At 39.0% G+C, this 22,159-nt stretch overlaps 2 protein-coding genes and 2 long non-coding RNA genes across 6 annotated transcripts; 2 read left to right on the top strand and 2 right to left on the bottom strand.

The window, feature by feature from the left end:
• Positions 1 to 1,212: 1,212 nt before the first annotated feature.
• Positions 1,213 to 5,837, top strand: LOC112202189. 2 transcript variants are annotated; one of them, XR_002937141.2, is made up of 7 exons: positions 1,232 to 1,247; positions 1,648 to 1,711; positions 3,734 to 3,767; positions 4,562 to 4,715; positions 4,923 to 5,042; positions 5,344 to 5,442; positions 5,742 to 5,837. It is a non-coding gene; the product is annotated as an uncharacterized LOC112202189 (long non-coding RNA). The 2 variants fall into 2 exon arrangements; XR_002937140.2 differs by lacking the exon at positions 3,734 to 3,767 and having other exon boundaries at positions 1,213 to 1,247.
• Positions 5,838 to 6,742: 905 nt separating this feature from the next.
• Positions 6,743 to 8,739, bottom strand: LOC112202188. Of its 2 annotated transcripts, none has more exons than XM_024343119.2 (4): positions 8,355 to 8,739; positions 7,474 to 8,267; positions 7,317 to 7,397; positions 6,743 to 7,224 (listed from the first exon to the last, which is right to left on the bottom strand). In XM_024343119.2, the coding sequence occupies exons 1-4, from the start codon at positions 8,677 to 8,679 to the stop codon at positions 7,030 to 7,032; spliced, it is 1,395 nt and encodes a 464-aa protein (XP_024198887.1). In that variant the 5' UTR covers positions 8,680 to 8,739; the 3' UTR covers positions 6,743 to 7,029. The 2 variants fall into 2 exon arrangements, with proteins under 2 accessions (XP_024198887.1, XP_024198888.1); XM_024343120.2 differs by having other exon boundaries at positions 7,317 to 7,394.
• Positions 8,740 to 8,788: 49 nt separating this feature from the next.
• On the bottom strand, positions 8,789 to 11,155 carry LOC112203342 (kinesin-related protein 4-like). The gene is made up of 4 exons (XM_024344325.2): positions 11,083 to 11,155; positions 9,154 to 10,470; positions 8,882 to 9,062; positions 8,789 to 8,795 (listed from the first exon to the last, which is right to left on the bottom strand). The coding sequence occupies exons 1-4, from the start codon at positions 11,153 to 11,155 to the stop codon at positions 8,789 to 8,791; spliced, it is 1,578 nt and encodes a 525-aa protein (XP_024200093.1).
• A 4,197-nt stretch (positions 11,156 to 15,352) lies between these two features.
• LOC112167564 lies at positions 15,353 to 17,542 on the top strand. Its single transcript, XR_002923838.2, has 4 exons — positions 15,353 to 15,723; positions 15,809 to 15,850; positions 16,633 to 16,695; positions 16,810 to 17,542. It is a non-coding gene; the product is annotated as an uncharacterized LOC112167564 (long non-coding RNA).
• The last annotated feature ends 4,617 nt before the right edge of the window (positions 17,543 to 22,159 follow it).

Here is a 22,159-nt window from a genome sequence, read left to right as displayed (position 1 = left end):
GGGACTGTGATAGAGATCGAAAGAGACTCTGAGAGCGAAGAGGCTATTTTTCTTTAACCACAACACTCCAATAGCTCAAGTGAAACTCACCTGCAGTCTATTTGTTCTCTTGATTTGACGATGGAGGTCTCTAATCTGACGATCCGTACTATAGCATTTAAAAGGTAATCCCGATGTTAAAAGTTTTCATCTTTTTAAGTTTTTGGCTTCTGGGTTTTAAGAGGTAATCCCGATCTTAAAGTTTCCTTGTCGATCTGCTTGCTTAGAAACTTGAAAAACAAACATATTCATCAGAAGCTTGGTTGAGACGGAGGAAGAATAGAGGGACGAGGAGAAATAGTCGCTATCTCTAAATTCAAGTTTCAGATTTCTGTTGTGAAGAAATAGTGTGATTGTATTTATTTCATCATTGATTGCAGGTGCTTCTTGATGATGGGAAGACAGAAAGGCTCATCTTGGCTCATCAATCAGGATTAGAAGCTTCCCAACCGGCTTTAACTCAATATCCTGTGCTTGGTCCTATGATAAATGGATGCTCATGGATTGAATTACAACCACTCACTAGCCGAAAGTATCAGGTGAGTTTTTCCTTGGACAGTTTATAGAAATCGGTGAATTTTTCTTTTTTGGTCTTTGGTTGCATGTAATTTTTGTTGAATTTGTTCTTCATTTGTTGAGGTAGCCTTGGTGTTCGTAGCTTCTGGGTTTGGATGCTGTGTAATAATATCTTTATTCACAATTACTCATTACTTTTTCTGGGTTTACTGTTTGTGAGCTGTTTTGGTGTGTAGGCTGGAGCCGAGCCGATTTCTATATACACCGAGTCACCGACCTATCTACAAATCTGGAAGCCTCTATCTAGAAATCTCCTTCACTCCCACAGACGACTACATCTTCATCTGCGGCTCTTCCTCAAATGCCACCTTCTTCAACTACTTCGCAGAGCTAATAGTTATTGACCGTCTTTCTAGGACTGCACGTCATGTGCTCAAAAGGGATTAACTTTAGCTTAGGATCAAAGTCTCTCCTGCCTTTTGATTTCCAGAAGCCTCCATCAACATCATTCTTTCCTCTTGGCCGACATCGAAATCGCCCATCAACATCAACATCGCTAAAAGCTTGGAAAGATTTTACATTTACTAGATTCAAATTCTTTGATTCAAGTCTTTTAACTCTTTTTTTTGCTGGATTGTTACCACATCACTAATCTGTGCTTTTAGTTTGTTTCGTATGGGTGAAGATTCGAGGTTTCAAACTTTTTCTCTTCTATCGTTTTTGTTACTTTTCATCTACTTTGCCTTTTGATTGGGTTTTTTGTTGTTGTTGATTTCGAATTGATATGGGTTTTTATCTTTCACAAATTTTGTTTCTTTTCCACTTTGAAATCTGACTGATTAATTGGAAAGATTTGAACCTATAAAACTGCAAGTAGTTTCACAGTTGTTGACAATCATTATCCACTCTTCGGATTATGGCTCTTTCCAATCATTGTTTGGTTCTTATATCATATTTCTATTTGTATTACATTTGTAACATCTGTTCTCAATCACGTTTGAATCTTTGCTTTGTTTTTCTGAGATACACTAAATCTACACATATTTCGTTATTGTCTGTGGTTTAATTGATAAGTTCTTTTCACATGTTCAGAATTGTCGTGTATCAATTTGCCAACCACAGTTTCAAATTGGATTGAAGCTTGAGCTTCAACCAGGTAATTAAAACATTCAATATTACTTCATTTGGTTTGTACTTAAATTTATATGCCAAAAAATTCACCAATGGTGTCTGGACACTTAGGGGACTTTCAGAATGATACCTGAACTTACAAAACTATCAATGTGATACCTGAACTCATTTTTTCGTATCAACGTCGTACCTACGACCAATTTCCATCACGGAGCCGTTAAATTTTGCACATGAGTAACTTAATGAAGACAAAAGGATCGATTTACCCTCAAAAGTTTTTTTTTTTTTCCTTTTCTTTCTTTCTTTCTTTCTTTCTTTCTTTATTCTTCTTTCTTTCTCTCTTCTTCTTCTTTTTAGGTTTCTTCTTCCCCTGATTTGAATAATCAAGATTTAAATCATCTTGCTCGTCCGATTCCCACCGCCGATTGCCGATCAAACACCGCCGCTGTGTCTCAATCCACCTTCATGCACCGCAAATGTTTATGGTTCCCCCCACTTCAAATCCTACAACAAATTGAAATTGCACTGAGGCTTCGCCGCTCACTCCGAGTTCATCCCCGCCGCCGCCGTTGACGACTTAGCCACCACCATTCTCGTTCTCTCCTCCGACCCCCTTTTATACACCATTGATCAGAAACTCAGACCCTGCCAGCCCTCCACTCTCAAATCACAGCTCCAATGCCACCCTGCCATCCTCTCCGTCGTTCCGGACATGCAACACCACCTCCACACCATCCTCACCAGCAACTTCATCGGTCTAGCAGACAACTTCGGTCTCTAAGCAATTGTAGGCAGCCAAAGATTAACAACTTCGGCCTCCACACCATCCTTACCTGCAGAAAATTCGAGCTGTTCTGATTCACCAGCTCCGCCACTCCGCTGCTACCCACCATTGTGCCTTGCCGATTAGCAGACAAAGAACTCGGAGCCTCCACCATCGAGAAATGGAGGCTTGCGTTCTGCGTGTCCTGCGCGGCGGATATCAGCACCGTCGGAGAAGATGTTATCTGAACATAAATTGAGTTCGAGTTCCACGGCAGCAGCTCGTCGATTGCGGCCTTGGCTTTCTTGATGACCCAATCAACAGCCTTGCTGGGCCGGTCGTATCTGAGCCGGTCTTGCACGTCGTAGAATTGAATAGCGGTGTGGGCGGCGAGCCGGACGCCGTGGTCCCTGGGGCCTTTGGCGGTGTAGACCTTGCTGTGGTTGTCCTTCCGGTCGGTGGCCCTTAGAATGTGGCCTCGAGCCTCCACGATTTCGCTGGCGATGGAGGAAGAAGCAGTCCTTATACCCAATCGAGAAGCAGCGGAGGACGACGTCATTGCGCGATGGTGGAGGTTGTTGTGGCTCTCCCCTATTTTTCTTCCTACATATTCCATGGTGGGTTCTCCGAAAGCGGTGGTGTTGGCAAGGAGAGAAGGAGAGAATAAAGAAACCAAAAAAGAAGAAGAAGAAGAATAAAGAAAGAAAGAAAGAAAGAAAAGAAAAGGATAAAAAAAAACTTTTGAGGGTAAATCAGTTTTTTTGTCTTTATTAAGTGACTCATGTGCATCGCACGTGCAAAATTTAATGGCTCCGTGACCGAAATTGGTCGTAGGTACAACGTTGATATGAAAAAATGAGTCCAGGTATCACATTGATAACTTTGTAAGTTCAGGTATCATTCTGAATGTCCCCTAAGTGTCCAGACACCGTTGGTGAATTTTTCTCGAGGGTAAATCGGTCTTTTTGTCTTCATTAAGTGACTCGCGTGCATTGCACGTGCAAAATTTAATGGCTCTGTGACGGAAATTGGTCGTAGGTATGACGTTGATATGAAAAAATGAGTCCAGGTATCACATTGATAACTTTGTAAGTTCAGGTATCATTCTGAAAGTCCCCTAAGTGTGCAGACACCGTTGGTGAATTTTTCCCCATTGAATAATAACTGAATCAGTTTGATGACATTACATATATATTACTAGAGTCTGCATCCTTATATCACGAAACAGAATTCCGGAAATACTACTTTGTTACTTTGTTTACTATTTGTTTTCTCTTCAATCAGTTGCGATAAAGAAATTGGGAAACTCAGCTGTAAGGTTTGGAAATTGATTTATCAGTATTATTCCAATACTTCCACTGATATAATAGAACAGCTTATAGTCACATTATGATTCTTTGTATACCTGTTAACAATAAAGAGGTTAATGTCTGTATTTCGCACTGCAAAAGCAAACAAAATTTCTGTTTCTCTTGGAATGAGTTAACAAATCCAACTAGGCTATACCATATCTCTTGCTTTAGAATTGATCTGCTGGCAGTTTTATTCCGCAGGAGAACAAAAAATAAACAAAAGCAGGTGCTTAAAACCTCTTGAAGGGTTTTCTTTATGGTCAGAATGATAAGGGAATAATTTTGGAACATTATGTCAAACCTGTGGGTTTGCACGGACCCAACATTAATTTATGCAGTTAATAATACATGAACTCATTAGATGAACCATTAATGTCAGCACATAGAAGTTGATTTGAGTAAGCCACCTATCACCATCCAACATTAAGTTCATGTAGTTCTAAGTTAATTGGTTTCTGAGTTCTTAATTAGAATAAAAATTTCCTAAAATATATAAACCAGATTCTGGAGTCAAAGGCTAACCATCAGTATTATCTTTGGTTGAGTCCTTGACTGGGACAACAAAGTGGATTATGGTGAAAATAGATAATCAGGATATTAACCAAACAGCAAAAAAATCTGAACTTCCAAACTTCCCATCAGTCATTCTATTCATGTCTCCCTTAGTGAGTTTCCTCAAACTATTATGTTTCTATGATTAATAAAAGTTAACCTCTAATGTAATAATGCAATTCTTTCTAATTCTTTAAATGTTTTGCAGGACTGCACACATGACTCCATGCACTCCAAATAAAGAAAGTCGGTTAACTGCTCTTCGTCTTTGTTTACACTCTATCCTCATTCCCTCACGGTCTAAGCTTACCAGTTTTATGCACAGGCCCACCCGCATCCATTCGCCTCTCTTTGCTTGCTTGGTATGCATTTCAAACGCACAATCAGTATGCATTTCTTCTGGTCCGATGTTTCCTTGCCTTGCTTACTTCAACTTGAACATTTGTTAGAGTTTAGTTCTTTCTATTTACACAATTTTCTTATTCTTTTCTATACATATTGAAAAGTATGATATTTTCTGTTCTGAAGCTTACTAATTAATGTATTTGTTATAATTATCATATTCGCAGGAAAAATGACAGTCAGCCCAATGGAAACGCTGAATCGAAGTCCCCCTTTGAAACAACAACACATTATTTCCCTCTCAGGTCATAATAATTCACCCAGGACTGGCTTGATAGTATGAAAAGGTATGTTATATGGATAGACTTAATTCCCCTCCTGATTCCATTCAACACATTCATTACTAGACATTGACATCTTAATGCATCATTCGTTAGTTTGATACATTTATTTCTATTACGTAGTTTGATTGTATGAATATTATAATCTACAGATGGAGAAGTACAAAGCAAACAAGAATTAATATATATATCATTCACGTCAAACAATATCAGAAGAGACATAAAGAAAATCTTGCTATAATGACTAAATCTGTTTTAGTTTAGTTACTCTTGATCTCTTATTCCTTCCTTTGATCTTGATCTGCAGGTGTGGTCCTTGGAACATCATATATAGCTCCAAAATATGTAGAATTGTCAAGCTTGGAACACCATAGCATCATGGTGACTGGCTTGACAGTATGAAAAGGTATGTTATATGGATAGACTTAATTCCCCTCCTGATTCCATTCAACACATTCATTACTAGACATTGACATCTTAATGCATCGTTCGTTAGTTTGATACAGTTATTTCTATTACGTAGTTTGATTGTATAAATATTATAATCTACATATGGAGAAGTACAAAGCAAACAAGAATTAATATATATCATTCAGGTAAAAACATATCAGAAGAGACATAAAGAAAATCTTGCTATAATGACTAAATCTGTTTTAGTTTAGTTACTCTTGATCTCTTATTCCTTCCTTTGATCTTGATCTGCAGGTGTGGTCCTTGGAACATCATATATAGCTCCAAAATATGTAGAATTGTCAAGCTTGGAACACCATAGCATCATAGCTCCAAAATCTGCAGGCGTGCTATTTGTCTGCTACATTCTACTAAACAATCTCATATTCTTGAATTAGTTAATTTAGTTTATTCCTTTCAAGCTTCATTCTTTTCTCACTGTATATACTCAATTCACTACACTTTTTTTTTTTCCTTTGAATTCAAGCACTGAACTTGAAAAATGAACCATATTTCGCGTATCAACATTCATTATCATATTTGCTATCTATAATCATATTATGTTCAACTTTATTCTCATTTTGCATGAACCTCTAATGATAACAGTACTAATGCCTTCTCCAGTTTCATTGATTCAGTTAATTTTCTGTCAAATTACAGTGAAATTGTTTTTCTGGACAAACAGTTGGACTGTGTTCAAGCCACATCTAGCAATCGAGTTAAAGTTGTTTCTGAAGGGACAATTACTTTTTCATCAGCGAACTGTATTCAAGCCAACATCCATCAAAAACTTCTCACACACCAAGCCAAATTTCTCCACCAGAGTCAAAAAGTTCAAATCAAACCACATCTATACGTTTTGACGAAAACAATTAGTCTTCAACGATATAAAAACAAGGAAAAAATTCTGTTTACTACCCTGTACTTTTAGGGGTTCGTCAGTTTAGTCCCTGCACTTCTAATTTAATCAGAAAAGTCCTCAAACTCTCCAATTTGATCAAATCGAGCCATTTCCTCACAATTCCGTCAATTTTCACTGTTTAGGTTGCTGACGTGGAACATTGCCGTCTGATATGTCAGATTTGTGGGACCTTCCCACGTGCAAAATTCCCAAAGTACCCCTCTCATATATCTCCACCCCTTCATCAAATAGAACCAACTGACCAAAGCACGGGTTCATAACATAAAGTCATAACAACATAAATTTTGGCATCCAAAAGAAAAAAAAAAAAAAAAAACATAAATTCATAGATTCATAGATTCAAATGCATCCACTGATGTTCATAATAACCAAAAGATACATCCAAGTCCTCCATCCAATTTCATCTAATAGCAAACCCATGAACACAACACTACAATGCAGCTCTAACTTGACAAAAGCAAAAAAACATAGAGCCTTACAACAATATATCCCAATAATCTGTTCAATTAAACACCATATCTAACAAAAAAAATGTCATGAGTTTGCAAATACCAACAGATTGCACGAAAAGGGTTTACAAAATAGAATTGCAGGGCTTGCTAATGTGAAATTGGAGTTCAACTATTTCCCACCTCCTGTACCTGAGTTTTGTCTAATTCTTTGCGAGGTTCTAGTTGGGTTTGCAGCCTTGGTGCTGGATGCTTGAGAACTTTGTACAGGCCTTGAACTGGCAGTTGGTGGTGGTACACTCCTTGAGCCGATTGGAGCAGATTTGGTTCTTGCTGCTCTTGAGGCCTTCATGGAAGCCATCTTCTTCTACACATGTGGTAATTCATTGCAAGAAATTGAGTTAAGCTAAAATGAGTCGAGTACACACAAACACAGTGAAAAAAATGAGCTAATCATACCCTTTGATACTCGGCTGTTTCTTTGGCTTTCTTCCTCAATTCATTCTTTGTCAAGGTTGTTTTTTTCCCCTTCTTGATCTGCTGAAAGTAACAATAAGGGTTTGCACAATCTCACACTTAAAAATCATCGAAAACAACATTTAGGTTATACAATTACCTGAGTTTCAGAACCCTCCCCGTTGTTTAGCTTCCTCCTTTTATTAAGGGCAGAACTTTTCTCCTTTGGTGGCAGATGTCGATGGCATGTCTTCATATTGTGACCTAGGACCCCACAATTGCCACACTTGAGTGATTTCTGTACTCTTCCTAGTTTAGTACCAGATCCCTTAGCTTTCTCTGAAGAGTCTTTAATCCTCACAGTTTTTGGTCGTCCCGGCTGTCTTGTATATTGGGGAGGTAACATTGCTGGTCCTTCACCTCTTAACCAAAGATCCATACCATTAACAGGCATTATGAGGTTGCTGTATATTGCCATATAGGTCTTCTTGAGGTAGCATTCAGCAACGTAATCATCCGGGTCCTCCCTCTTCTGGAAAATAGCCGAGACTGCATGTTTGCAAGGAATTCCCGACAAGTCCCACCTTCGACAAGAGCATGTCCTTAGATTCAGGTCCACAGTATTCTTAGAGCCACCAAAGTTCTCAACTTCAGCTTGGTGACCTCCATTGAAGGTAGAAATACAGTTTGTAGCGGCCTTCAACTTATTCTTTTCAAGTGTTTTCCTTGCTTTGGGGCAAATGTTACCATGGTAAGCTTGCATTTTTGCCCTTCTAAGCTGAATCCTTGTCATTAGCTTCACTCGGATTTCTTCAAACATGGATAGAGGTGGCTTACCCCTAGCGTCTCTTATCCATCCATTAAAACTCTCGCACAAGTTATTGATTAGAATGTCACACTGCTGTGCAGTGTTAAAGAAAGCCCTGCACCAATGTTTTGGGGGCCTTTCAGGTTCTGCAAAACAGTTAGCAAGTCATTGTGTCAATAAACATTCATGCATACATAAGCTGAATACAAATAAGAAGCCAAAACTACATATACCTTTCATCCAATCATATGCCTTCTCATTCAACTGTTTCATATCTTCCATTTCTTTTAAATAGAAAGGAATTGTGGTTGCTTTAGCACACTTCCACATCTGGTCCTTCATCTGTTTCCCCGGAAATAACTTTGTGAAGTTAGTCCACATATGTCTCGCACAGAATCTGATATGTGCTAAGGGGACCACGTCATCAAAAGCAGGCATCAATCCCTTCTGTTTGTCACTTATAAATGTCCACCCGGCTCCACCATCATTGATATCCAAATCTTTTCCCAATAACTGCAGAAACCAAATCCACGAATCTTTAGTCTCATTCTCCACCATTGCATATGCTATGACCCATGTGGTGTTGTTGGCATCGATCCCAACGGTTGTCAAGAGTTGCCCTCCAAAAGCACTCTTTAGATGAGCACCATCTAATCCTATAACAGCCCTACAACCTGCCTTGAATCCATTCTTAAGGGCCCCCAGACATATGTACATTCTCTTGAAAATGGGCTGGCTGCTTGAGTGTGGGAAATCACACTTGATATCTATCGTGGTTGCTGGGTCAACCCGCTGCAGCTCTTTGCCATAGTCTGCCAGCCTTGCAAATTGTTCCCTAATAGAGCCCTCCAATTCCAACAAAGCTGCCCTTTTAGCCCGATAGGCCATTTGCTTTGATACCCTTGCCTTGATCTTCGTAGACATGGTTTGGGCAAGAGAACCTGCATATCAAACACACCAAACATAATTGAAGTAAGTTTGGTACACAATTGAACCATTACAATTCAAATTCAAAAACAAGTATATATTCACCTGTGTTCCAGTTTTCATTAAGCTGAATCTTGTCCTTGAATTTTGCAGTCAAGTATCTAGACCTTACCATTGTGTTGTTCCACTTTCTTGTGCACTTGTGCTCACTTTCATATGTCTTGATCATTAGTGTGTTCTCATGTTGCATTTTTGATGCATAAAGCTCGAAGGGGCAGTCATCCTCCTTGCATATCACTCTTAATCTTTGCTTGTCATTTTTGAGGTACACGTATTCCCAGCCACCTTGAATTGCTTTCTCCCTCAATGCAGCTCTTAATATCCTTACATTAGCAAATATCATCCCTTTGCAGAACTCAGGTTTCTTCATGTCTGTGTTCGGGTTAAATTCTGGGAATTCATCTTCAGGCTCCCCATCAGAGTTTACGGCAGGTCCCATTCTCTCTTCATCCGAATCCACATTAGCAAACATGTCCTCATTGTCCTCCAAATCAGCATATGCATCTATGCTCCCCAATACAGATCCTTGACTGCTTGTTCCTACACCATCTTCAGTTTGCTTTCCACCATCTGCTCCTTGACTTCCTTCCATACCCTCTACATCATCATCATCATCATCATCATCATCATCTATACCATAAGGGTCATAATCTTCATCATCCACCTCAGGGTTGTAATCATCATCATTATTCCCATCAGATCCATCATCTTCTTCATCCTCTTCATTATCTTCAAACCCTTGTCCACCATAACTTTGCATGAAATCTAGGATGTCTATATCGTGCAGATCATCAAAGTCGATACCGCTAGAGTTTTGGTTGCTCCTTTCATCAACCTTTTCTTTACCCTTGTCATTTGGACCAATACTAGCAGCCTTCATCTGTTGAAATGGCACAATATCCTGGACTTCTCTTATAACTATCCCAGCGTTTCTCTTTGCTATTTTTCTTGGGCTATCTGGCAGTTCCTCTATAACTACCCCACCAGATTTTGCTTGGCTAAAAAAGATGTCCTCTATTTCATACACTTCATCCAAGCTGTCCCCATACACACCATGTAGCTCTATATGATCTAAATACAGTAACACCAACCTAATTGAAGGTACACAGCAACACATTGTTATGGCATCCAAATCAGTACTTAGCTTCGTCAATGCTTCATCCTCGGAACCAATCCTATACCAATAATCTATTCTCTGCCCTTCATATGTTGGATCCAATTGCCTCACCATATTGTCTATCTCTACGAGGGACATCTTGTCCTTATCCACATAGTCAAAAAAATTCACATTTCCTCCCACATACTTGTTATCCCTTATACAGCTCCCATGAAACACCTTTATTGTAAAATAATCCGGCTGCCCTGCAAAAAAGTCAAGGAGCAAAACAATTTAGCTTCAAACATCCCTTTACAAAAGCATTACACCAACTAGTAAGCACCATAAAAGTCTACAACGTAATCACCATAAAGTCTACAACAACCAATTTCCTCTGCAAAGGTCCCTTTACAGAAAAAAAAAAAAAGAAAAAAAAAAAAAGAAACACAAGCTAACCAACCATTGTATCGCCATAAACTCTACAACAACCAAAGTTAACAGAATAAAGCCAAAACAGTCATCCTCCTTTGCATATTAGGTCCCATTAGGACCACAACACAGAAAGTAATGTCAAATTTGAAAGCACATGGCAGACCAACCCTATTTCTTTACTACCACCTTGTACATGGCGCCAAACTTATTTATTTATCTGTCCCCAACTGAGAGCACATACAGTTCAGCAATTTCAAAAGCATGAAACCATATAAACAAGGAAACACCTGAGCTATATTTTCAAAGCCCTAAACCCAAAATCGAAAAACCTTACCCATAACCCAAATTTTTATGGAAACCGTAGATCCCGAACTCGTGAAAGCTTAAATACCTTCCCCCCGTTCACATAAACCCGTGAAGCTTTGAAACCCTAAAAAAGAACTCACCATAATCGGGAACCTCATCTGCTTCGATATCGGCTCCCCTTGGAATCCATAGGTCAAGGTCGTTGCCTACCATGTGGCCACGTCTTCAATCGAAGCTTCGATTCGAAACTTCGACTCAAATGGAAGAGGATTCAGCTTTGGGTTTCCCGGTTTCGTGCTTCTGAGTTTGAGAGATTTAGGATTCTAGGGTTCTTCGCTGCGAGATTGGAAACGGGAATCAAATTTGCGCTTCACAGAACCCCTATTACGGTGTCCTAATTTGGGATGACGGTTTCTATTAGGGTTCTAATTTTGGGTTCTTCAGCGATTGAAAACGGCGTTCTGAGGAATTAGGCTACTCGAGTGGGAAAGGAAGGGAGATATATGAGAGGGGTACTTTGGGAATTTTGCACGTGGGAAGGTCCCACAAATCTGACATATCAGACGGCAATGTTCCACGTCAGCAACCTAAACAGTGAAAATTGACGGAATTGTGAGGAAATGGCTCGATTTGATCAAATTGGAGAGTTTGAGGACTTTTCTGATTAAATTAGAAGTGCAGGGACTAAACTGACGAACCCCTAAAAGTACAGGGTAGTAAACAGAATTTTTTCCTAAAAACAATTACTAGATGAATAAACTTCAGTTATTCCAATCAGATGTAATAATTTCTATTTCCCATTACATACTTCTAATTCATTGATAACGGTATAAAAACAATTACTAGATGAATAATCTTCAGTTATTCCAATCATGTGTAATAATTTCTATTTCCCATTACATATATATACTTCTAATTCATTACTTATTGATAACGGTGAATCCCGCAGCAAAGCGCGGGCAAAATTTCTAGTAGTTACCATTGCTGGACCAACATTATTAAATTAATAGCTATATTTCACAACTTTAGCTAAATTAGACTAAAAGGTAACTTCTACTATTGGATAGAGATTTCTACGTACATATATCTTGCCTTAACGTACATGTATTTAACGTACATGTATCCATGGCCCCAGCAACCCGCATTGGGTATATTTTCAATCAACCTTGGGTTGCTGCTTGCTAGAGGGATTTTACACATGGACTCTAAAAAGTAATTAACGCGGTTGAAATAAAAAGTAGGAGGAAAAAAAAAGTGATTGATTTGTTCACACACAAAAATATATATAAGGTGGGGATCTAATGAGAACCACTAGAATAAGAATTTCATGAGAACTTTTTAAGATTAAATTCAGTTTACTCCCCTGAACTTTAGGCCTAAAATCAGATTGGTCCCTCTTTCTGAAAATCGATTATGATGGTCTCTATACTCTTAATTGACATCACCCAAGTCCAAAATTTGAATTTGGCTCGAAACATGACGTCAGCTGCTGAGTTGGAGCAGACATGGGGGCCCACAATGAGGGCAAAATGGACATTTCAAATTTTTCTAATTTTTTCTCTCTTTTTTTAAATTTTTTCCTCTCTCTCTCTCTCTCTCTCTCTCTCTCTCTCTCTCTCTCTCTCTCTCTCTCTCTCTCTCTCTCCCTTCTCTCTCCCCGATCTGCTCTCTCTCTGTTTCTCCCTCTGTGAAGCGGCAATGGAAGCAAATAGAGCTTCCAAGCGACCTCTAGGCATCCGCACCAACAGCCAATCCCAGATCCAGCTCCAGAGCACCCGCTTATGTCGGGTCATCAACAACTTCCTCACTAGCTCTGAGTCAAACCGGAAAAGATCCAGACCATCTATTCTTCTGATGGCAACGACGTCGTCTCCCCCGACACCTCCATGTCCGCCACCCCCTTCACCGACACCTCCGTCTTCCAAGAACCCCTTAAGCAATTCCTCTGTCTTCTCTCACTCTCCTCCTCCTCTCTTTCTCCGCCGCCGCCTCTCCGTCCACGCCTTTGACACGCATCGTTTGTGACCAAACCAGACGAATTGATCGAAAATGGCAGCATTTCAGCCCTCGAGGCTAAAATTGATGCCGAAAGTGCAAAGCTACGACAGACAAAAACTATCCGAGCAGTGAGTTTCAGTTTCAAGAGGTGAGCCTCTGGAAGAGCTTCGTGGACAAGCTTCGGATGCTCATTACTTATCCTTGGGAGCGGGTCAAGAAAGGAAGTGTCTTGACCATGACATTGCGCGGCGAGGTTTTGATCCATTCTCACATTTTGCTTTTGATTTTGTGTATTTACAGTGTTTGGTGTTGAATTTGAAAGAGCTGTGATTTTTCGTTTTCCAGATAGCTGATCAGTTAAAGAGTCGATTCTCTAGTGGATTATCGCTGCCTCAAATTTGTGAGAATTTTAGGAAAGCAGCATATGATCCTCGAATTGCTGGTTGGGGTACAGTGGAAGATGTTGTGAATTGTGATTATGGGTTTCGAACTTCAATTTGTGTTTGAAGATGTGCATTGGAGCTTATATGGATTGTGATTATGGGTTTGTAATGCTACTAGGCAGGTGATCACTTTGTGACATTTGCTTTTCTTTGTAATATGATATTAATGTTGTGTTTAGATGTGGAAATTGAGTAATACAGTTATGGGAATTGATAGGACTTCTTTGACGATGGTTGGTTTTTGATGGGTTTGGAAGAAGGAGGAGAAGGAGGAGGAAAGGGCAATGAAGGTTCAGAAGAAAACGAAGACATCTTCTTCTTCTTCTTCTTCTTCTTTTTAAATCATTTTATTGTGAAAATGTCCATTTTGCCCTTCTTGTGGGATGAAAAACTGAAAAGTGGGCCCCCATGTCGGGTCCAACTCAGCAACTGACGTCATGTTTCGAGCTAAATTCATATTTTGGACTCGGATGATATCATTTGAGAGTATAGGGACCATCATAATCTATTTTCAGAAAGAGAGACCAATCTGATTTTAGGTCTAAAGTTCAGGGGAGTAAACTGAATTTAATCCAACTTTTTAATCAACAGTTGTGAGACCCACTTTTCGATCACATTTTGGTAAATCAACCACTAGATATTTAGATATTCGTGAGTAGATCATTTCTGTAAAATTTCAACCAAATTGAAAATTGTTAAGACATTCATAATCATCATTTATAAATATAAAAGATTCAGGTTTGACATATTTGATTCATCCACTGATTTAATCTGGCTCGGTACCTTAACGATTAGCAATTTGGAAGAAAATTTTGAGAAGTAATCTACTCATGCATACCTAAATGTCTAATGGTTGATTTGCCAAAATATAATCAAAAACTTGGTCTCACAACCATTGATTAGATTAGAGCTTCTCCCATTGTTGAGTTAAAAAAGTGCACAAAGTGTAAAATGTCACCCAACGTAATTTCACTCGTATTCATTAATAGAATAGAGTTTTAATTATTTCGGGTTCGACCCATTCAAGACAAAATGTGTCTCTTAATTACAATCCCTTGTTACAAGGGAACACACTTTGATTCCATTTATAAAGAAACCAATGTGTGTTTGTTTGTTTTTGCAGCTGCACCCAAATTTTGGAATGGGTTGCCTACGTACCCGGGAAGGGATCAAGCCACTCGTAGTTCAAAAGTTCCAATGAGTGAATGACCCATTGGAGGGCTTGGATTTTTGGAATAGGAATAGTGTTTAGGATGCGGTTGCATCTAGATTATTTGATTCCAGATTGCCTACATACCCTTGCGGGATCAAACCACATGTAGTTCCAGCATTTGGGATTTAAATGGGTAGATGACCCATTTATTTTTGGATTTGTGTTTGAGATATTTGTGAGGTTTGGAGCCCTTGAATTTGCTTTTGGGCAATTTGGGAATGATTTGATTTTTCTGGTGTTTGGGTGAATTTGACTGGTAGAGTCAGAGATTCGGATTGGTTGAATTTGACTGGTGGAGTCAGGGATTCGATTTGAATTTGTGGTTGTATCTAGTGGCTTGCTAGATTGCCTACATACCCTGTGAAGGGATCAAACCATTGTAGTTCATAGATTTTGGGATTTAAATGGGATTTTTCTTGGTTTTGTACCAAAAGGATATTTTTTAGGTTTCGCAGTATTTTTTTAACGAAATCCAAAGCCCAGGTGTTTTGCAATGGACACCCGTAGCGTCATGCTTTGCCGAATTCTTCAAATGGGCCCAAATTTGGACATGGGCTTCTTTTGTATCCTCGCGAGTCATATTTCTCAATCCATGAAGCTTTCACGGCCCCCAAATTTAATACAGGAACCTTCGGTGTATCGAGTGAACTCTGAGTCCCAAATTTCTCGTAGAATTCGGGTACATGCATCAAGTTTTATTTTAGGCATCAAAAAGGCTTCTCAGAGGTCCAAACTTTCTTGGAGGCCCAAAACTGATAAAGGGCACCCAGCTGCATTCCTCACGCGTGCCTTCTTTCAATTTCCACTGCCCCAGAACCAAGGTGAACACGAGCTTGGCATATCATTTTTGCCAAGTCGAATCATAGATGGGTTTGGAGACCGAAATCGATTTAGAGATGGTATTGAGGACGGAGTCGCAACCATATTCTTGCCCAAAAGGATTTCACGGGCCTGCAATTGAGATTTCTGTACACAAATTGGGTGAGATTTCACTCTTTAATTCACTCCTTCGTTTGATTTGTGTACAACAAAAATGAAACCTTCTTCTTGGTCTTCTTCATCGGCGACTCTGGGCTTTGAATGTTGTTTTCTGGCTTTGTGAGTTCGAACAAGGCAAGGGTCTTCCGGTGCGTATATGAGCCTATTTTGAAGAGGGCATTCTTTGATTCCACCGCTAAGTCCCTGTAATTAACTCATTTTCCTTTACTGCAGGTACTACAGGGGAAACCTCACCGGGTGGGTGCTGTTATTGAGGTAAGCTTTCTGCACTCTAACCAAACTTGTTCTTTTGTATTGTTCACCTTAATTGAACTTACAAATTTGATTGGAAAGCATACCACCGCCAAGCATTCATTGAATTTTCAAACTTGACTAGAAGACCACCGCCAAGCTCTTTTTCTTTGAATATGTTGCTTAAGCTTTTGTCTTGTGCATGAATTGGTGGTCTGCAACGCCACCATTTATTTTTTTTCTTCTTCTTTTGCTTTTGCTTTGCACTTTGTCATCTTCTACAATTGTGTTGGAAACTTTGTTAATTAAGCCCTTTTGTCTTATGCATAACTTAATTAATCAATCTCGTGGCCTGCACATCACCATAGCACTCATTCTTTGTTTTATATATTGCTTTGTGCTTTTATGGATTTCTGGGATTGCCTTGTTGACATTGACCAAAACTTGGGTTAAAACTCCTTTACACATGGATGCCATTGCCAGAGACTTTTCTTCTTTAATTTTCATGTCAGCATCGCTTCAATTTCTTGCATCAACACTTGCTGCAATCTCTTGGAATAAGTTGAAATTGGCTCTAACATATGCCTTGCATTTCAACACATCTCTGTTTCGTGCACTTAATTAGTGTTACAAGCTGTTATTTTGCCATTCCACCGCCAGGCTTTCAACTTTTTCTATGTTGTGCACCTTGACCTGTGGCTCCTAGAAGTACACAGCTGTCGACCTTTGGTTTTAAACTTTGGACAGGAATAGCTTCTTTCTGAGCATAACTTGTATTTGGTCTGACAAAATAGCTTAACGTGCAGGTGTAAAGAAAAGCGGCAATTATCAAAGCCTCAAAGGTCTCTCGAAGCTTATTTTTCTCTAAGGTAAGCTTCTTCTTTAAAGTATTAGTTTTGATATCAACTTGTTTGTAGGCATTAAGTTTACAGTCTGCTGCAGAATTGGATTCATTTTGACAACTTCTGTCATTGGCTATACAGGTGGCCGGAGATAAGAACAGCGACTATACTGTAGCCAAGTATCAGAACTCCAGGATTTAAACTCAAGGGTGAGGCCTTCTTTTATTTACCCACTGGCTATTTTGAGAATAGGCGTTTTAGAATGGAGATCGGGACTCGCTCTTTTTGGCTATGGTGTTTTGAAAGAATGCAGGGGGTAATTATATGTGGTGTTTAAGTGAAGTTGACAGAGTTCTTGTTATCATTTTTATGTTGAATCACGACCCTATATGGAAGCAAGGTCTGGATGGTGATCCACAAAGTATCCTCTGTCAGTTCTGGTTTATTAAATTGCCGAAACTTGAGGATGATATAGGCACCCTAAGGCACGCCGTTTCAAAGTTCTGAAAACAGTATTGGCACCGTAAGGCACCGCCACCGGAGCTTTGAAAATGGTAAAACCATAAAGCGTTGCAGACGTACTCCCCACCTTTGATTCCTGTGGAACACGCTGCGGCTTCTCCTCTGTCTCCTTTGCTTTCTTTCTCTTTCTGCTTCTGTTTTTCTTCCTTTTTTTGGGCACAGCCCTCTTGGCTTTTTATATAATGCACTGATGGTATAATTGAGTTTTAGAGAGACTCTTGTATTTGATATGCATTGAAACACTAAAAGATAGCTGTAATCTTTATCATGGAAGCTCCCCCGTACGGGTTGCACTCAAACTCTAGTATTTGATAAGCTTGTGAGCAAATATGACGTGGGCCTTTGGCTTTCACAGACTTTCTGTCTTTTTTTTTTTCCTGGTTGCTTCTTTTATTTTTTTTATTGCTTTTTTTTTGTTTCAACACCCATATATCACTAAAAAAAAGTCATTTTCTGACTTTTTCTGACTAAATCCATTTTTGGTCGGAAGTAACATTATTTCAAACCAAAAATATTTTCCCATCAGAAATAGATTTTTGGGGTGACCATTATTTCTGGCAGCAAACAATCTCTCGGAAAAAGTATAGATTGGGGTTGGAAATAATTATAATTTGGCTGCTAAAGTTCCCACTAATTATTTCTATGACTATGTTTGACATCTCGGAAAATAATTGGTCATTTTTCGATAAGATTTTATCTCATTGGAAAGTCATCGGAAAATATAGGATTTAGCTCAGACCACACATTCACCTTCTGAGGAAAAAAAAAAAAAAAGAAGAGTTGTATATAACATGTTGAGGTATCACAAGTCTTACGAAACTTCGGGTGGAATAGGCTCTCTAATTTCCAAAAACAAAACATGCCCTAAAGTAAAGACAATAAATTAAAGGCATCAATACATGGAAGCAAAATGTAGTACAAATCTACCCAATTTTCAGAGAATTACCATAAGGCACTAAAAGAAAATAGAATGCGCAGTTATTATTAGATGGCATCAACTTATACATTCTCAATCTTTATCAAATGAGTCAATAATAATAATAGTAGAGTTTGGACGAGATGAATCGGCTTCTGGTGTTTCAATTTGTAGGTATGTGAATTACGAGACTTTATTTCCGAATCACCACCAATGAGATCAATAGGGTAACGAGAGTCTTTCCCGGGATAACATCAAGCTGGTAAAATTTATCCTCCTGGGTTCACCTTTGTAGCTAACAATAGAGGTACAACATGTTGAACACCCTCGATATAACGCAATCCAAGTGATGAGTTAACTAGAAGCACTTTGACACCAATATATCCGCTGGAGTTATGAAGATAATGACCACTTGGAGGAGATGTAGAGAGTATACAAACTGGTCTACGCTTACGACTCTTACTTGGATGTCAACCAGACATTGACAAACTTATAAGAAAGAATAAAATTTTTATTTGTCTAAATTTAGGGAGATTAGTCCTCATTCCCACAAATAAAATTTTTATTTCCCCTCAATAAAAGGTTTTGAATTGATGTAATATCCTCATCTTCTACCTCAATCAAAGTTTTATTGGTTTAATTTTAAGGAGATTAGTCCTCATTCCCGATGCCCAAATTTTATTGGTTTTATGCCTCCCAATGAACTTTTATTGGGGGAAATAAACTTTTTATTTTGAGGAGGGGGTGAATAGAAGACTCTGGTGATCTCTACGGTGACCTATGAGATCACTGACGACCTCTTTAGGGACCTCCGACAACCACTCCGATGAAGTCCGACAACCTCCGATGAGGTTTCCGACAAAGTCCGACCTCCGGCGAAGTTTCTTTTGACTTCTCTCTCTTCCAGTTTTGCTCTCTGTGTGACAAAGGGATGAGAGCAAAATGAGGCATGTTAAGGGTGGTGGAGAAAACTAATAATTAGCCAAGGTATAGAGGGGTTAATGTCCCTAGAATTGGGGTAAAGAGATATTTCCCCTAAAACTCATAATATTCAATAAGGAGAAGAGGCTTATGTATGATTTTGATTACCATCAATAAATTTATGTGAAAAAAAAAAAAATTGTCTTAATTTTTCCCAATCTGACTAAAATTTTTGAATCTGCTTCTGCTTAAGGGTATTGATTACGATGATTCATGATTAGAAGCAAGGTTTGCTTCTACTGGATCTCAAAAGTATTGGCTCTTGTTTCTACTTTCTTCTGTTCTGTCTTGAAAAGATTACTGTAACTCACTATTTTTTGCTTGCTCATCCGGACTATTGCTTGTTCACAAGATAACATGTTCGTTACCCATGAATCAAAGGATACAATAAAATTATTTGATATTCTATGTATGACTATATATATGAGCGGATGAGCCAATCAGGCCCCAACTGAATAAACGATCGATCTCACTTCTGAGCAACAAAACGAGCAATTTCATGGGCAACATTATCCTTTCTTTCTCCGACGAAATTGAGTAGATGTAATATTGAACATGTGTGCACGTACCTCGTCAACGATTAATACTACTTTATATCTTTTTCTTTCACCCCTCTCATCCCGTTTCTTATCATTTAGGGAGCTACGAGCAAGGCAGCTTTGCTCCCGCTAGCCCCCTGTCCAAGGTTCCAAACCAAACTTGCGCACCCCTAAACTACAATAAGCTTTTAATCCCCTACTTTGTGTGTGTGTGTGTGTATTGAGTGGCCATGTTATCCAACAAATTAAGTATATGAGGGAATTGATGTAGATCTACATTAACATATGTGGAAAGTCCTGATCCTTCTGGGATGCACTGTTTTTTAGTAGTATAATGATTTGTCAACTCTTTCATTGATTAAAAAATATCCACGCTCTGAATTTATTATTTAATGGGTCAAATTAATCGTATATGGGCGCGCGTGCGCGCAGCCAACAGCGAAGAAAAACAAGAGAAGAGGGGGAGAGCATGGAGTTGGAGTCTTTAATCCTTGCTGTGCTCGTCTTTTTTTCTCTTTACTATCTTTTTCGTTTGTTGAATATTAATATTAATCCCAGGCTTAAGCGTGACAGTGGCACCAAAAGTGAACAACTAGGGCTTGAGCTGCCACCAGGAACCACCGGTTGGCCGATCATCGGCGAAACCCTCGAGTATCTACGCACAGCCAAATAGGGTGTTAGGTTTATAAGTATTAGTTAGTTAGGTTTATAAATGTTAGTTAGTTTAATTGTTAGCTAATTAGGGTTAATAATTAGTTACTAATTACGTTATTAGCTTGCATGAGCTGTTCTAATGTGAGCTATCGATAATGTACATGTGTCTCTCATCTGTGATCCCTCAGCAACTATATAAGGCTGTACTGTACCTAACTTCTTCATTCAAAGCAATAGATCAGTTTCTTCGTTTCACATTTTCTCTCTATCTTTGCTTTGCTTCTCTAGCTTTCATGGTATCAGGAACTCAGGCTGCGACCTTGGAGTACTGAAAATCATGCACATCAATTGCAAATCTTTGTGTTCTTGTTCATACTAGCTCAGATTGAAGCTCAGATAAGACTTTAATCATCGATCTTGAAGAAATTTCTAGTTCTTGTTCTTGAAGAAATCATTGTGATTCTATTGCAAATTGATACTTGATACGTGCAATTTTGTGTTCTTTGCTTCCTGTTATCACAATCATACTTAGAAATCTGTTGAAATCATCTAGATCTGAAATCTCAAAACCCTAGCTTTTGCAATCTCATCTCTGTTTCTTGTTGTTATATACCTGACTTGTTCCTTAGATTCATATAGTGAACTTGCTCTAATCCTCACTCAGTTCCTTCAATTTTTCTATTCAAACCCTAGCCTCATCTTTCAGTATCTCATACCTGCAAACGTGACTGTCTCTACACATCAAACCACCACTCAAACTACTGTTTACCTCCCTAATATCCTTCTTGATGACACAAATTACCCTACCTGGTTGTTCCAGATGGAGTCTTTCCTTAGAGGCCAAAACCTATTTGGCTTTGTTGATGGTTCAACTCCTTGCCCTCCACAATTTGTACTTGCCTCTGATGGCACTACCAACACAATATTTGTTGATTACATCTCCTGGAATACTCAAGATCAAAGCATAGTCAACATGATAGGACAAACCCTAAGTGTTGTGGCTATGACATGTGCTGTTGGGAGCAAATATGCTCGAGACTTATGGACTAGACTTAAGCTAAAATTTGCTAATGCTAACAAGCAAAACATTATGCAGTTAAAATCAAATCTTCAAAATGTGAAGAAAGGGAATGATGACATTGAGACTTATCTTGATAAAATCAACGCTGCAAAGAATGCCCTTGAAACTGTAGGAGTGTCTATTGATGATGAAGATAATGTGGTTACTATTCTCAATGGTCTACCTTCAGAGTTTGCTGCAATAAAGACTATTATACGAGCTCAATTTACTTGTGCATCACTCAGTCAACTCAAAACCCTGCTTAAAGCTGCTAAAATGGATACTGGGAATGAAGCACAGGGTCTCCAGAGTTTGCTTACTGCTATGCTTGCAAAAATCATTCCACAAATTCAGTCATCACCATCTGCAACCACTTGTGCCACTTCCACATCATCACATGTGTCTCAGCAATCACAATTACCTCAAACTCAAGCCATGCATTTTACATCTCAAGCCTCAACTTCCAAGGCTTCTACACCACCTAGATTCACAACTCAAGGTCTTGCATCTCCTGGTGTAATGCCTCAGGGACTATATACCTTCCTTTCCAGTGTTTGCTCAAACTCCATATGTTCATATTCCAGCCATGCCTTTTGGATTCACACCTATGCCTTCATTTCCTCTGTTCAACTCCAACAATGGCATGACAGGCTTTTATGATGGGAGAGGAACTAGCAGATTCCACAACAATGCTGGAATAGGCAACAACTTTGGTGGGAGAGGAAATGGAATGAACTTTACTATTGCTGGCAATCAGATGGTGGCTTCAGGAATACTGGCAATAACAATGCTGGAGGTGGTAATCCTATTACATGTCAA

The sequence above is a fragment of the Rosa chinensis genome, chromosome 5 (assembly GCF_002994745.2).
Source record: "Rosa chinensis cultivar Old Blush chromosome 5, RchiOBHm-V2, whole genome shotgun sequence".
In the NCBI taxonomy this organism is placed as follows: Eukaryota; Viridiplantae; Streptophyta; class Magnoliopsida; order Rosales; family Rosaceae; genus Rosa; species Rosa chinensis.
The sequence above is the reverse complement of the archived record's forward strand: the minus strand, read 5'-3'. Positions and strand labels throughout refer to the sequence as shown.